Source organism: Sebastes fasciatus, chromosome 6 (assembly GCF_043250625.1).
Source record: "Sebastes fasciatus isolate fSebFas1 chromosome 6, fSebFas1.pri, whole genome shotgun sequence".
NCBI classification, from domain to species: Eukaryota; Metazoa; Chordata; class Actinopteri; order Perciformes; family Sebastidae; genus Sebastes; species Sebastes fasciatus.
The window spans coordinates 20,043,339-20,060,725 of record NC_133800.1 but is presented as its reverse complement, the minus strand read 5'-3'; the positions used below and the strand labels follow the sequence as shown (position 1 = coordinate 20,060,725).

Sequence of the window (17,387 nt, the reverse complement as noted above, 5' to 3'; positions counted from 1 at the left end):
AATCCGGTTTAGATTGTTTACTCTTGAGTTGTTGACAGTTTTGCCTCCGCGTCGAGGCACGGGGAGGCTATGCTGATTTGCTGGTGACTTCAGAAATAGACATGATTGTTGGTGCGTGCGCGGACGTGCGAGCTGGAGAACGAGGCTGGCACGTGGGTGTCAGCCGGGTCAGGCGTGTACACATGCAGAACGAGGTAGTCTCTCTAGCACAGACTCCCACTGGACCCCATTACAGAGGAGCTGCCGAGCTGCGGACCCATGCAGCTTAATCACGCATGAACACAAACGCATGCGCACACGGTCACACCAAATAATTACGCCGCTATTCACATGCGATTTCATACACGCATGCACACGCACTCGCACATAAATAGATGTATACGACTCAGACTTGCAAACACAAACAAACTTGAGGTCAGAATATATCCCACGGTGACCACAGCGTCTGGTAGCAGTGTGGCAATTATCCTGCAAGACTGACATGTGTAAATGTGTGTGAAAGCGTCTTCTACGAAATCAAGTTATTCATAATGACCTGCATTACATGCACGTAAACACACGTGTGCACACCCGGCAGATGCAAACACTCAGCGCCTCTCACTCATAAACACTCATGTAAACAAACACACACACGGAGAGAGTCAAGCCTCATGCATGATTAAACCAGGCATCCTCGGGGACAGTGTGTTGTCATATTGTCAGATTTTGTTTAACAATATAGCAAAATTACATTAGGATCCAGAGGCAATAATGTTACAATTATTGGAAAAGCCCCCCCCCCCTCCTCCTCTCTTCTTTCTTTCCTTCCCAACGCTCAATCATCTCCGTGCTTTCAGAGTCAAGGCTAATACTGAGCTCATCCATTCCCAAATGCCTTTGCAATGGAGGAGCTCATTTAAGCGGACACACAAAAGTATTTGTGCATGTGTCTGGGAGTATGGCAACGCATCTCCCAGCCGCCCATTCTCCGGCTTAATGCGGAACATCCCCTGGGTGATGGCTTTGGCAGCCTCCAAAATGGGAAATCCATATTTGCCGAGGGGGTCATCGGCGGGTTAGGGGGAGAAAAGTTTTGTGCCGAGAGAAAAAGGATGTGCATGTGTGACTTCTCGGGGAGCAAAGTTTTGCATATTTTTTCACTGTCTCTTTGTTTATGCTGTGTATTGGGAGAACATGAATGGGTCGATATTTATAAGAGGTGCCGCGCAAGGCAAGACTTGAGGAGGAGGAGTGGGGTGTTTTCTGATGAGTGCATGTAGCTTGGGTTGAAAATTTCATGAAATTGTTTATTCCTTTACTGAACTGTAAACTGTGAAGCAGCTCTCACTCCTCTATCTCTCTGTCAGTCATACGTTCACACACATATTCACTGTTTATTTTTCCTCTTTTACATTCTTTTTTCCCACCTTCACTTCACAGCGCCAATGGAGCTTCCCATGAAAAACAGGAGCTTCAGTTTAACTTCCCACCAGTTGAGGGCGTTAACCCAGCTGGCCTGCACCCTGCTGGGGTTTGAGAGGACTGTGAAGGAGCTGGTGACTAATATGACCTTCATCGATTGCACAGGAGAGACTCCCTGTGTAAAAGGTACGACTCCATCCACATATTAGACATGTAAACAGGGCTGCAGCTACCTGAGGTCATGTTTACTTTTTCTGGGAATTTGGGGAGTCTTAGTAACCTGAGATGCAGTTCACATTTACAATTTGAAAATTACACACGGCAGATACTTGAAGGCTGATTCAATATTCTTTAGATCAAATACCCTTAAAATTCTATTTTAAGGCCAAAAAATATTAGAATATATTCAGTGTTTCCCCACAAGAGTGTTTGCCTGACTGCAAGGAGAAGGTTCTGAAGCAGTATTTAGACCATCAAGTAGGGAAATTATCAAACAGATAATGAATAAATAAAATGATAATGATGATGATAATTACAGTCTTTCTGTGAGTGTGGTGGGGTGACAGAGGGGGGACTTGTTACAAGACTACAGCCCTGCTTGTGTGCCTCTCCTCCAGGCATCAACAGTCGAGTTACACCCACACAAACGCACACACATTGTTATGTGTTGCGGGAAATCTGAGTTGTGTCTGAAGAAATGTTATTTTAGTAGGGAATTATCTTGGGTATTATATAAGCCTTTAGTATCCTTTTCCTCTCTCCCCTTTGAACTGCCGCTCTAGAGATGTTAAATGAAAGCTTTTGGTGCATGGAGTAATTTCCATAAAGGTTACATTTACAAAAACAAGACTTGCAGAAAGGCTCAATTTACAGAGAGGTAAACAGCCTTTAAAGGGCAGTTATCCAAATCATTAATTCCAGGCAATCAAACGGCTTAATTACCAGAAATTCATCAGATGGGCTTAAAGGTCAAAAAGTGATGCGCTTGCTGCTTCCTCCTTCTTCCATTCCACGCGGTCTTGTTCGGCTAAATTGCCTCGCCTGGGGTCTCACTCTTCGCCTTGTGATTAGGAAATTGTGGCCTTGATGTTCACGCTTTTTAATTGCAACCCAACCCAACATCCTGTATGCTTGTCTTCACGTCACCAACCCCCCTCTACATTCCCCCGTCTCCCCCACACATCCACACAATGTCCCCTCATGGAATTACCCCATATGTGGTTGATGCTATCTGGGTTCAAATCAGATCTAAGCCCCAAATTTAGCCTCGTAAAGCCGTCACCATTAGCGTTTACTGCCTGTTTCTGCTCCCTCTGAGGCAAGTACAGTTATACTCCGGTCACTGTCTCATGTTGGCTGGTGGGGGAAAGATGGGAGCAATGTGACCCATGGCTCTGAGTTATATACAGTTGCTTTCATGTCATCGCTCCTGGCATTCAGTCAGGCCTTTAAACCATAATATAATGTTATGTGTGATATGGAAATATTCATGCTAAATAATGCATAGATTTAAAGGATGCTACACACCACATAGCTTTTCATTTGTATCTTTTCTGTTTCATTGTTGGTCCTTGTTGAAATTTCACTGACATGATTTTGAGACCAGGCACAGTCAATGTCTTTTAAGATGTATTACATAATGTTTGCATTAAAATAAAATGTATTGGTCATTTAGGCATCTTGAAAAAGAATAGAGAGGATTCAGACGTGATAACAGATGATAAGAAATCCCCAGCAGAAACACTTCTCCACATGCCAGAGGTGAGACTTTTCTATGTGTTTATATGATGGAAAGTTTCTGTTCTACTACAACTACTCAAAGTCATTCAGGCTTATTATCATTTTACAACAGGTGAAATATTCCCTTCAGCATTCAAACATTTATTGGCTGTTGGCTCGTCTCCTGTTTTTTGCAGGCGCAGGTTTTGGAGTTTGATTGGAGGTCAGCGTTTAGGGGGCTGGTCCCTCACATGGCACACTGTGTTAAAGTTGTGCTGGATGAATTTTGTGCCAAGAGTCTGCAGCAGGAAGAGGCCTTACATTCTTCAGGACACACCTCCGTCACCGCCGGCAACACACACCTCAGAGAAGATTCCTTCTACACCTACTCCGAGAGGGAGTCTCCCAAAATGATAGCCAAGGTACTCCCGGATTCAGTGATGTTTTCACTCTTTTATATGTGTTTCCTAATAAAGCGTTCTATAGTTATGTTAATGAGAAGGAAGTGAGCCAGACAATACAGGAGTCAAATTATTGGCATGTGGGTCAACATCCACCATGTCTGTGTGAGTGCTTCACAGTGAGTAGCGTGCAAGCTGGGTCATCTTGCAAGTTACACAGAAAAGAAAAGAGGGAAACCATGTCTGACCTTTCCTTTTAGTTTTCCCCTCAAAGTTACGATCTGTAATCAGAATGTAAACAAAGTGGAAGGCTCGCTACTAAAAATAGTAGTATTGGAACGTGCCATCACTTTTGGATTGATTGACAGGTTTTTAACAGACTAAAACTAGATATAAATTCAGCTGATAAACCATCAAAATGCAGATTTTAAATCAAATCTTGAATGCAATATGCCTTTAATTTATATGGTAAAAATGCAACTGGGCTACACAATCTGTTGCAAAGACAAAATTTATTATTTGACCTTTGCTATCAGGGCAGTGCATCAGCTTGCCTTAATTTTTATTCCCCCCCTCCTGATTTGAGGTCATATTTTAATTTTGAAGTCTAAATGTGAGCAGTTTGTCAGTTGACAGTAAACTGGAACTTTGAAGATTCGTCAAGTGGTGTTCACGTGTACATTAATAATCTGATTTTGACCAGTACTTAGAGTAAAGTGTTACTTTGATTAATCTGTTTAAATTGGTTAACTATAGGACTAATCCTTCCATATAGTTTTCTTCATAGTATGGAGCGGAGCTTACTTAATTAAGACGCCTCCTCCACATCATTTCACAGCCTCAAACCCTATATTTCTCTCATGTTGTTATCACTGAATTACCTTGTGGCTTTCTGCAACTATTGAAACAAAATAGTGCTTTAAGCGGTTCTTTCCACACAGTGCCCACAGATAGTCGAGAATGCCCAGAGATGATTTACTAAAGAAAGACACACCGCTCTGTAAATGGCCACCAGCACAGCTGGAAGCACAAAACGTCTGTAGCCTGGAGAGCATTTGTAAATGATGAAACATGAAAGTGACAGTGAAGTGTCTTACTAGAGCTGTGAGATAATCTTCATCAGATGTGTGTCATCTGTGGCGTTAGATACTTTATAAGGGAGAAATCCTGTGAAAGGTCTGATAGTGAGGATTAAGGTTTTTACTTCACTTCAATGCACTGCCACAATGCAACTGGAATTGGAGTGCTCCATGATATGGTTACCCCCACATATTCAGGAAAGTGTGTTACATGTTTGAGGAAATAGTTTATTTTTATATAACCTGAAATTATTACTTATGTGTTCCACAGACATTTAAAAAAAAAAATGTAATCAAAAAAGCTAACGAAAACACAATGACTCTTAGTTTCAGGTGATTATACACTAATGAAAACACAGTTATGAATATTATATTCCATTTCTGCTTATAGATCCCCCGAAATGCAAACTGTTCCTTTAACAAGCAAAAGTCAAGTCAGAATTTCTTCGTATTATTTACCCCTTTTGTCTTTATTTTTTAGTCTCTCTTTAAGAGTAAAAGTTTCAAATGTAATTTTAAAGAAAAAACATAAGCAGACTGAAATTAAAATTCTGAATATTGCATCAATTTAGCAAATCCCCTATTGGTCTGTCCCTAATATAGAGATGGGGTTTTGTGTGTGTGTGTGTGTGTGTGTGCGTGTGTGTGTGTGACATTTCTAACACTCCGTACCAACAAATATAATCACTATAAGCCACTGTGTTTCTCCTGCACACAATTTATCCCATTATACTTCATCTGTAACTTCTAACACATCTCACTCCTTTATGTACATGCACTGAACACATGCACACACACACACACACACACACACACACACACACATATAGAGGTTAATTGTGTGTACAATTAACCTGTGTATTAGACCCCAACTTGTCACTCCTCACCCTGTGCATGAGCATGCTTTGCCGTCCCTGTTCTGTTCATCCTGCTTTATTACTACCTGGCTGAACAATGCCAGTCTACACACATCCCCCAGACCCAGACCCAGGGAGATTAATAGTTTTTGTAGCCCCGGCGGAAAGCACCCTCTACAATAGAGAGCCCAAATGATTTGGGCCTGACACGGTTGACACCCTGGATCAGAAAGGGCCTTGGAAAGAGTCATCAGTATTACTTGAGGGGAGGACTCTGAGGACAAAAGAGAGACAGGAGGAAACCAAAGAAGCAGTACGGGTGATATTATGAGGGCTAGATGGTGTAGAGAAAGGTGTTGAATAGGGGGAAAGTATAGGGTGTATAGATGATAGAGGGGTGTATCACAAAGGCAAAGAAGCGAGGGTAGAGAGCAGGATAATGACGGGATAGTTTGAGAGAAGAGATGAGAAGAGAGGGCCTGGGAAATGGCAGAGAGAGGTGAAGTAGTCACCAGAGATTGACTTTTCTCAGGAGGAAGACCAGTGTGTGATGTGAGACCAGGCTTAGTGTCTAACTCTACAAAGGTTCTCCAATGTTGCGGGCTGGACTGCCATAAACCATTTAAAATGACGCTGTGCTGTTTTTCTTGCCTATTTTATCGTCGCTGAACAACTTTTCCTCCTGAAACTTTCTCCAACTCACTTTCCTCCACCTTCCTCTAACTCGTCTTCTACCCACTACTCTGCGCACTGTACAGTCTCTTATCATTACTGCCTCACCTCTCCTCTCCTCCTCCTCCTCCTCCTCCTCCTCCTCCTCCTCCGCCTCCTCCCTCTTTCCTCGAGCCCTTTTACACTGACAGTATTTGTGGCTCTCATTGCTAACGAGTGTCAGAATTTGTCTGTGCTCAGGACCTGTACAACGTATTTATGTGTAGGTCAACGCTTCAAAGATGAGAGCCTTTCAGCCCAAAGGTTATACATGCATGCATTTGCATTCAATAACACCTAGCCAGACAGACATCCAAGACCAGACCGTTAGATATTATATATATATTTTTTACCCCCCCTTGTCCTATTTCGACACATGCCCTAGTGTTTGAGCAGAGAGCAAATTACTATACAAGACATAAGCATGAAATATGGCCGGTTCAAAGGCATTATGATGGATCAATATTTCACACATTTATATTCATATGTTCATACCTCAATCCTCGCTTTTTTCCATGTGAACCCACTTCACTGTCTGCATTACCATACATATGCAGGCTGCGATGATACTGTTCATCCATCAGAGTACTTTAGATAGTTTTTTTTTTATTGGCAGTCAGTTGCGTGTTGAATGCCAAATACACTCGGTTCAACAGCTGGAACTCGCCCTCTTGTCAGAACCTGGGATTGAACTTTTCTCGTTTGGGTGGGCCCTTCTAAAACTAGATGCTGCCGCTCTATTATAGCAACAGAAGTGCCTTTTCTGTATTCAGACTTCACCTGCGTGTTCACTTCTCCACTTGTCTGTCTGCTACTCCAAATTCTGCACACACAAACAGGCCTCCCTTGCACTTAAAAAAACTTTATACAATCTCTTTCACCTTGCTGCAACGGTCCTGGTGGGATTCCCGGCTTTGATCTTAGCTAGTTAAGGCTTCAGCCCGACTTCAACGTGGATGCATGCGTGTGGTTGTTTTTGCACGAGTGTGCATGTGAGGATGACTGCCTGCTCAGTGTGTGTGTGTGTGTGTGTGTTTGTGCCGATAGTGTATGTGTATGAGATCCCTCTCCAGGGCCTCTCCATCACCCTGGTAATGCTGAGCGTTGTGTCTGCCTCTGCTTTCTCTCTCTCTCTCTCTCTCTCTCTCAAAGCTAAGCTCCTAATGACTACATACAGTCAGATATTGACTTAATTGCCCAAACGGCCATTGTTCCCAGGCCTTTTAACCCCACTGGAAGCTTTTAAGGAGAAAATTGTGTAAAGAGATTGCGAGATTGTCAATTGCGTACACACACGCCGGCGCTCCGATCTGACAGGATGTCGAAGTTCCCAGTCAGCTCCTATAGTAAGTCAAGTAATAGAGTGCATGGCTCTGTAACACATGCTGCGATTGATTGATTGATTGATTAAACTATAGCATAGAGTTTTCTGAGTTATGGTGATTATTGTTTTCCCTCAGTGTGACCCGGCTTGGTAACTCCAGGGAATATGCTTTGTTTTAAGGCTTTTTTAAGACTCATAACTCACATGTATAGCTGTATAAATTTGGAGGCGCATGAACTCACACACATATGTGACTCCTTGGCACTTGCCTGATCGTCTTTCACTGTTCTCAATGTGATGTCAATAGGAAGCACATGAGGAGGTAGTAGAGGCAGCGGTGTCGAGGTGTGCTTGTGTGCGTCTTGTTCTCTGCAGTAATAGGTACAGTACATGGTGCTTTTTAAAGAATACATATTACACTACAGTATATGCATGCTGTGCATTTATATTGTGCAATCCTCATATGTCGTCATATTTTATGACGTTATCACTCTAAAAAAATAGGGAAAATATCATTTTGAGCTATTGTGGTTATATAAGTGTAGGCCTAATTTATGGTGCTGTTAGATTGCTGCCAGACTGCACCGTTAATACAGGTGCGTGTAGGAGAGTAAACAGTTTTATGACAGTGAAAATGTTGTTTTTGAAACGCCAACAAATATGAACTGAAACAAAATATTTTGTTAGATAAAAAAAAAAATTAATTGAATTTTGAAAAATATTACATCTATCTTTTTTCAATACATTTTGACTTTTGGACTGAGGATTGAGACAATTACAGAGACGGACTGAACGTTGCATCGCTCACTCTGTATGTGTTTGAGAGAGGGGGGGAGAGAGAAAAGGTGGAAGGTAATGTTTCTGTAAGTTAATAATAATAATTTGAATATCAATGGTATGAATGAATGTTCGAAGCTTCAAACTATTCGGTGTGGCCCTACTTTGTCATATTTTCTTTTGATTACCTTCATCTGAGCACGTTGTCTTGTTCATCTCTGTAGCATTCTTTATTTTTCTTTTTTGTCCCTGTCAAATATCTGTCCATTATGTAAAACTATAGACTATCTGACTGAATGAACACCTTTGCTATAGTCGATTTCTTTACTGTTCCGCCATGAAAAAGATTTCAATGCCAAAACATTAATTGCACTCATCTCCTTTCAATCTAATGTCAACCCTGCTGATTGACACAATGCTATCATTACAGACGTAGGCAAAGTTGTTGGTAACGTTCCGTTAAAGAGAGAAAAACCCACAATGGTCACTGAAATAACTTGAAACTGACAAAAGTAATAATAAATAAAAATTCACTGAAAATTAACTAATGAAAATCAGATATTGTTTTTGAATTATGGTTCAGCAGAATCATTTAAAAAAACAAACTAATGAAACTGGCCTAGACAAAAATGATGGTAACATTAACTTAATATTTTATTGCACAACCTTTTGAGGCAATCACTGCAATCAAGTGATTTCTGTAACTCTCAATGAGACTTCTGCACCTGTCGACAGGTATGTTGGCCCACTCCTCGTGAGCAAACTGCTCCAGCTGTCTCAGGTTTGAAGGGTGCCTTCTCCAGACTGCATGTTTCAGCTCCTTCCACAGATGTTCAATAGGATTTAGATCAGGGCTCATAGAAGGCCACTTCAGAATAGTCCAATGTTTAGTTCTTAGTCATTCTTGGGTGTTTTTAGCTGTGTTTTGGGTCATTATCCTGTTTGAGGACCCATGACCTGTAACTGAGACCAAGCTTTCTGACACTGGGCAGCACATTTCGCTCCAGAATGCCTTGATAGTCTTGAGATTTCATTGCACCCTGCACAGATTCAAGACACCCTGTGCCAGATGCAACAAAGCAGCCCCATAACATAACCGAGCCTCCTCCATGTTTCACATTAGGTACAGTGTTCTTTTCTTTGGATGCTTCATTTTTGCGTCTGTGAACATAGAGCTGATGTGACTTGCCAAAAAGCTCCAGTTTTGTCTCATCTGTCCAAAGGACATTCTCCCAGAAGCTTTGTGGCTTGTCAATATGCATTTTGGAAAATTCCAGTCTCGCTTTTTTATGATTTGGTGTCCTCCTGGGTCGTCTTCCATTAAGTCCACTTTGGCTCAAACAGTGACGGATGGTGCGATCTGACACTGATGTACCTTGACCTTGGAGTTCACCTCTAATCTCTTTGGAAGTTGTTCTGGGCTCTTTGGTTACCATTCGTATTATCCGTCTCTTCAATATGTCATCAATTTTCCCCTTGCGGCCACGTCCAGGGAGGTAGGCTACAGACCCATGGACCTTAAACTTCTGAATAATATGTGCAGCTGTAGTCACAGGAACATCAAGCTGCTTGGAGATGGTCTTATAGCCTTTACCTTTAACATGAAGGTCTATAATGTTCTTTCTGATCTCCTGAGACAACTCTCTCCTTAGCTTTCTGTGGTCCATGTTCAGTGTGGTACACACCATGATGCCAAACAGCACAGTGACTACTTTTCACCCTTTAAATAGGCAGACAGACTGATTACAAGTTTGAAGATACCTGTGATGCTAATTACAGGACACACCTTAGTTTAATATGTCCCTATGGTCACATTATTTTACATCTTTTCTAGGGGTACCATCATTTTTGTCCTGGCCAGTTTCATTAGTTTGTTTTTTAAAATGATTCTGTTGAACCACAATTCAAAAACAATATCTGATTTTCATTAGTTCATTTTCAGTAAATTTTTATTTATTATTACTTTTGTCAGTTTCAAGTTATTTCAGTGACCATTGTGGGTTTTTCTCTCTTTAACGGAACGTTAACAACAACTTTGCCTACGTCTGTATATTAATAATTTTTTTTTAAAGATTTAGAAAGAAATACCAGCAAATACAGTTTATCTGTGTCTCAGCAAGCACATACACACTCTAGTATTTTAAAGGGCCTTGATCAGCCAGTCCCCCAGCCCCTGGAGAGGTAGAGGTGTAGGCAGCTCTGTCCCTATAGGCCTTTCTCCAGGACAAATGTGGATACATTAGATAAGTCTGGCAGTTTATAGAATAAGCTATATGTCTTATATGTTGCTGAAGCAGCTTTTTTCCCCTTCCTCTCTCCCATTCTCACCTCTGCCTGACCTTTTCTTTTTCTTTCCTCTCAGCACGTCTGACTCCCCAACCTCTTCCTATGTACTGTAACATTTCTGTTTCAATGTGGTTGAACATGATGCGTGCTGTTATAAAATTAGACAAGTGCCGATGTACTCTCAGAAGTACTGGTTTTTATTTGACCTGATACCAATTATGCATGTTCAGCAGTAGAGTTTATGTGGAGGGCATGTCTTTAGACATCTGTATTCTGCATTTGCACTGATGTTTGCTTTGCAGCTGTAATGTGGCTTGCACAGTGTTAGAGGAAAAATGCATGTGTAATACTCGGCTCAGTCTCGAATCCTTGTCATTCTGATGACTCCTCGCAAATGTTCCATTATTTATATCTAATGAGGTCGCTGTTATTCCTCTTTCTGTTATTGAGATCTCGTCTTTGCCTTCTCTCCCCCCTCAGTTCTGTGGAGCAATCATGACTGAGCTGGATGCCTTACTACCCTTGGCAGCAGCCTGCAGGGACAGCTCTCTCCTGGAGGTGCGATCCAGCTTTGTGGAGGCGTGTAGCAGGGCGGCGTTTGCCGTGCTGGGCCGTCTGCAGGAGAGGGCCCTGGAGGTGCCGTCCTCTGCACCCCTGAGGAACCTGCCTGCTCTGTTGGCCACTTGCGTTTATGTGCACCAACGACTGGAGCACTATCACGCCAGGCTGAAAGATTCAAATACTGCTGCAGCTAAAGTGTAAGGAGAGGGTGTGTGCATGTATATGTGTGCGTTGGTGGACATTATGTCAAAATGATCTATTCCAACATTACCCATTGTTCCTCATCTTTAACATTACTCAATCATTTCAGAGACTTGTGGGTACCCATAGAACCCATTTTCATTCACATATCTTGAGGTCAGAGGTCAAGGGACTTCTTGAAAATGGTCATGCCAGTTTTTCCTCCAAAATGTAGAGTAAATTTGGAGCGTTATTTAGCCTCCTTTGCGACAAGCTAGTATGACATGGTTGATACCAATGTAATCCTTATGTTTTTCTAGTTTCATATGATGCCTGTATCTTCACTCTAGCTTAAAACTGAGCCCACTACAACCTAAAAATCACACGTTGCGTCAATGCATTAAAGAACTTAGTGGCGTTAAAACGAATTTGTGTTAACGCGTTATCACATTAACTTTGACAGCCCTAATTTATTAAGCAAAAATGAGCCTTGTGATACAGGCAGAAAACAGAAGAAACATTTGGAAATTGTACATTTGAGATAAAGAGGAAGGGAACGGAGAGTTAAAAAAAAAAAAAGAGTAGAAATGATTGACAGGAGGTAATGACGCCCATATTGTGTCGACATCTGGTGAGTTTTTATGCCCCGTAATACCCCCTTAACCTCTGCTCTCCACACATCCCCTCTAAAGGCATCCCTGGTGCCCTCGGTGCTCCTGTTGTCCCACCTCTGGCCCTGTGCACCCCTCCACCTGCACTCGCACCGCGCCCCCTCCGGTCATAAAGCACTTTCCTCTCCCTACACCATCCAGTCCCCCTGGTTTTAAGCCTCCTGCACCCCCTGTTAAACTCTTGGCTCTCTCTGGAAAGTATCAAGGCGGGCAGATTTAAAGGATATGAAATGTCACACTTAACTTTTAGAATAAATCATCAGTTCTTTCAACTAATCATCTCACCTCATGTTTGTTTGATAGCTCCCTGGATATACAGTAGTCAATTATGCATCTGCATTACAGGATTATGGCCTATTGGATTCATGACCCCAGCGGCCCCTTTTTTCTTTCTTACCATGTGTAGTATGTATTTTCTGTCATTACCTTTAAAGGTTTGTTTCTTTCCCCCATGCCTAGACCCCTGACCCTGCTTCCAATCCAGAAGTACCAAGACACAGTGGAGGCCTTGAGAGACCAGTTGACCAGCTACTGTATCCACGTTTGTTCCACCTGCATCCTTCAAGACGCAGAGAGTCACCACTGGGCTGATCCCAAACCTTTCTACGAGGTAAAGTATCCTCACATTTCCAAAAAAACGATCTGATTGAATTTTCTTTTCCCCCAAGACACCTTGAAAAAACACCACGCTAAACTCTTATATGATAAAAACATATTTAACTGTGTGACTGAGTTGAAGTTTCTGGTATTTAAGATGTGTAAGAGGAGCCTATTTGAGTTTTACTTATTTACCCCCAGATCAAAAAGACAGTGACACATAAAACAGCTGCAGTATTATCTGGTGTTGATTTCTTTCCTTTCATTGTAAAAAAGTGGAAATTCTAATGCCACGCGTCTTAGTAGGCTCTTTTTCTGTAGATTTTGAGGAACTCTAGGAATTATACTCTGGAGCTTTCTCGCTTCTTCTTTTCATTCCCACAATGCACCTTTACCTCCCACTCTCCCTCTTCTAACCGAGCCTTCTACTCTGAGCTCCCTGAGAACATCTGTGGCTTCCATGCTGCCCCGGGGGCTCCAGGGATTCAGCTGTCTGAAGTCTGCAGTCTACGCTGGGACTGTCTGGAAACAGCATAGGGCCTCTGAAACTCCCCTAACTTTATGCCCTTAAACCAATCTAAACCTCCTCTCTCTTTCATACTTTACCCTGCTTTTGCCTTTTTTTTCTCCCTTTGTTCCTCCCTCCTTCCCCGGGTCACCGGTGTCAGACAGACCTGCTGTGCGCAGGTGTGCGCTTTTGTTCAAGCATGCCTGTGTGCATCTGTGCAGATGAATGCATGTGTGGGTGTGCAGCAGCAGCAGCATCTCAGGATGTGCGTTTCATTTGGTGTGTGTGTATGTATCTATGGTTGTATATGTGTAGTTGTATGCATGAGGCTTCCATCTCCTGGATCCCCAGCCCTGTGTCTTGGCTCTTTCACAGCTCCACAGAGACCCTTCTTTTTGTTATTTTAATATTGACACATGAAAAGTTGTTGGCAGAGAACTATTTAATACGCTATAATAACAACACATGAGGTCAGTTAAGGCGATTAAAGGAAGTATAGAGCTTGACCTTGGCTCAATCCTCGTAAGCCTTCAGAGCCAAATGCTACATTTCATTTGAGTAAAAAAAAAAGCCGTTATGATTTTCCAATTTTATTCCCCATCCCAGATTCAGTCGTCACTGCTGCCAGGCCGACATCTCTAATTAGAATTTGTTCTTAGTCGACCTGGCTGGTTAAATAAAGTTTGACTTGAGTGAACGGATTAAACTGTCCAACCACACACATGTAGTTGTGGCCGCTCTTGGTTTGGATCCAACGTCTGCGTCTGCGATTGCTCTGCTGAGTCCACAGGCGGAGGATGGCGACCTAATCCCGGACATAGAGCTCGGTCACGCTCCCCATCAACCACAGATCCCTAAATGACTGGCTCCAGGGAAGAGAGGAAGGAGAGAAGTAAAATACGAGATAGATGAGGCCAAGTGGGAAGAAAATGAGAAGGGACTGTGGGGCATGATGAGTTTGTTGAAGACGGGAGGAAGTTTTGGATGTGTCGGTATCTCCGCCACACACGCACCGTCCGCTGGAGCAGTTTATTGTTGGAGGTTAAACATGAGCGAGTAGAGGTAGAAGAGGGAGGTTTAATGAATGAAATCTTTTCCCACAAAGCTGCAGGATGCCAGGATAATAATCTCTTTTCCTCCATCCGTCCTCCCCCTCTCTGTCTGTCTTTTTTCTCACTCTCACTTGTCTTTGCTCACTTTATTCAGAGAAGTTCTGCGCTTCTCTCTCTCTCTCTCTCTCTCTCCCTCTCTGTTCTGTATGTGCGTGCAAGTGTGTGCCTGTGGTGATGTGTTCTCCAGTTCAGGACTTTAAAGCCGTCTAAAATCCCAGTGGGGGAAGAAACCCAGGTGCAGAGTGCAGGTGGCGTGACCACTGAGACATCCTGGTGTTGACAGACCTGCCTCTGTCTCTGTCTCTCTCTTTCTTCTCCTCCATGTTCTCTCTTTCTTTCCCTCTGTTTTTATCTCCTCTTGGTTTTCTCTGTTTTTGCTTCACTGTCAATATCCATATCACAATATATCTTCATCACCTGCAACCCCCCCCCCCTACCTCCCTCCCTCCCTCCCTCCCTCCCTGCCGTCCACCACTTTCTTCCACAGGGTGAGCGCTGTTCCTTCTCGGTGCAGATGTGGTTCTACTTCCTGTGTGGGCTCCGTAGCGACCTGTGGGCGGTTCTTCCGGCAGAGATGGCCAAGGTGGTGCTCGGCCAGGTGCTGTCGGAGACTTTACAGCTGCTGGTGCAAAGATATGCCAGGGCCCGTCCTTCGTACAAGAGACACCTGCAGATCAGGTACTCTATCATGTGCCATACTGGCCTCAGTTATATTATTCACTTGACAATTCTTTTTTTTTCAAATATTCCTCTACATAAAAATGTTATCATTAAGACCTTGAATGTAATGAAGTACCTTGCTTTCTAGGTATTTAACTCACTGGCTAGCCAAAACAAAAAGTCCTGTCTGGTTACACTCTCTATAAACTGTTTCTTAATTGAATTCCTGGAAAATGTAAATACAAGTATCAATTTCACAAATTACATATACTGTCATAGAATATACGTATCCCCACGGCAGAGCACACATCTACCGGTAATGGGATGATAATTGAGAAAACAATCTCACCACAAGGTCTGTTAGCTTTAAGGACTTCTCGTTCTTCATGTTGGCTCAACAGCTGAGGTTCAAAGGTTATTCCTGACCTTGGAAACAGGCGTTGAGGAAACAATCTCAACCTCAGATATTAGGCCAACCTGGACAAGAGGTGCTTAAAGTGCTAAGGAAAAAATGGAAAGTGGAACAACTACAATTCCAAGTAGACAAAAGTGCTCAAAAGTGTTCTCAATTGCTGTTTGCAAGCTCAAGATTGAACTTTAAACCCCAGGAATGACATTTGTTTTCTTTCAAAAGATTATTTTTCTTATCTGTAATTTGTGATTTTCCTGACAATTGTCAATGGCTGTCATATCTTGTGTCTCTGCTTTTACGTTTTAACTCCATAATTCTCTCTAGTTAGCTATGTAGACTATGGTATATACTGTATAATGACTATAGGCTTAGCTACACATAATGGGATCCTAAATTACATCAGAAGTCCTAGACATCTCTCTCACTGTTGCCCTAGTTTCCCTCAGCTCTTGTGGGTCTGATGGTTGAGGTGGTCTGACGTAGTGTTAGCGCGTCATAGGCACACTCTTAGTACAGTCTCGGGGGGTCGTCTTCTCCATCCTCTTTCTCCTCCTAATAGCTGAACGATGACAATGAACAGGCTAAATTGTGACACACGGCAAGAGGATGAAAGAGTGGCAAAGACGAAGTGCATTATACATGTGTAGCACGGCAGGATGTCAACACAAAGCCTGGTTTATGTTGCATGTGTTTCTGGAGGGACAGTTGTAAAGTGTAAGGCTAGCCTAAACAGATGTCTTTTCAAAGCTTCTTCCAAGTTTCCTATGTGTAGGCCTATAGCACTCACATGGGTGCTCTTATGCTACATCAGCTCTCCTCTATCAGTCCATCTCTGTGTGAGTTTAATAACTATTAAGGCCATGGGAAGAGCAAGTATGAGGAGATGAGAGATGATGAGCAGCTCTTCCTAACCAATTGAGGAAACAGATTTAGGGGAGTATAAATGTAAAAGCAATGACTTTTATTATGAAACCCAAAGCCCTTACTTAGTACACTTGACTTTCCAACAGTAAAATCACCAGGAGGTTGTGTTATCTTTCTGTGCGATGAGGCTGTTATGTCATGATGTGATGGTTGGATGTCAGCCTTTGAAGATGGGGATGTTTGCTTTCACTGACTCTCTCTCTTTGTGTGTTCCTCTCACATATTCCCTCACATCTCATCTGTTCTGTTTTCATCTATACATTCGCCTTTTCTGTTTCCTTACTCTGTGTCAAAGATGTGACATCACAGCAGTGTTGCTGTATGTGGAGCAGCTTATGTGGAGCGTGTGTGAAAGTCCCGAGGCCTTGGTGCGCTCCAGTCCTTCTTCAGCAATCGCCATAATAGCGGGTGGATCAGACTGGCTATACCAAATCCACAGCCTGTGTGAGCAGCTCCTGACGGTCCTCGTCATTGTCACAGCACCCCTGTCTTTGCTCTATAGGTTGGTATGCACAGTATGTTTTTGTTATCCGACCTTAAAGCTAGAGTTGGCAATCTTCTTTAAACATTTTTTGTTATATTTGTTGAAATTTTCATTACATCCCGACAGCAATCAATAAATCAAATGCTCTGACAAAAAATATAAAATATAATCTAATATTTGTTTTAATCTAGCGTACTCTTGCTAGTATTTTAAGATTACTAACCCTAGCTTTAGGTTAAAGTAAAATATAACCGAGGTACACCAAAATGTTTTACTTTCATATGAAACTAGTGAATAGAGGTAGTTACTTGGTCATAGCCACTGGCTCTTAATTGACCATGGATTTAGCCCCACACTTGACCTGACGTAAGTGCCAACTGTAATAAACAAAAGTCAAACAAAAGAATACTATGCACTCAGTAGGATGTGTTTGGTTTTATGATATCTCTACCCTGAAGAAGTATGACCACCAAAAAAAAGGATTTTTTGTAAATTGAAGTTATATTGTTCAAAATTGCCATGTGTGATCTCAATTCCTCCTTCCAGGATATTTATGATTAATCCTGCGAAAGAGTCCACGCCCCATCAGCCCGACAGCCCTGTTGTCCACTGGTTGAACGCCATCAACCCTGACCTCTTCACAGAGCAGGCCATACGGTATGTAAAACACACCCATCATACCATCCATCACCCATCATACAGTAGGTAGACATTAGCATGTTC

The 17,387-nt window shown here is 42.4% G+C and overlaps 1 protein-coding gene across 4 annotated transcripts in view; it reads left to right on the top strand.

Annotated features, from left to right (window-relative positions):
- The window catches only part of kiaa0825 (KIAA0825 ortholog), a 127,974-nt gene that overhangs the window by 24,548 nt on the left and 86,039 nt on the right, over positions 1-17,387 (top strand). For all 4 annotated transcript variants that reach the window (XM_074638270.1, XM_074638268.1, XM_074638269.1 and 1 more), the window contains 8 exons: positions 1,420-1,587; positions 3,077-3,162; positions 3,318-3,542; positions 11,036-11,313; positions 12,427-12,577; positions 14,672-14,862; positions 16,476-16,682; positions 17,211-17,321. In XM_074638270.1, the coding sequence (XP_074494371.1) occupies positions 1,420-1,587; positions 3,077-3,162; positions 3,318-3,542; positions 11,036-11,313; positions 12,427-12,577; positions 14,672-14,862; positions 16,476-16,682; positions 17,211-17,321 (1,417 nt within the window). The remainder of the gene's footprint in view (positions 1-1,419; positions 1,588-3,076; positions 3,163-3,317; positions 3,543-11,035; positions 11,314-12,426; positions 12,578-14,671; positions 14,863-16,475; positions 16,683-17,210; positions 17,322-17,387) is intronic.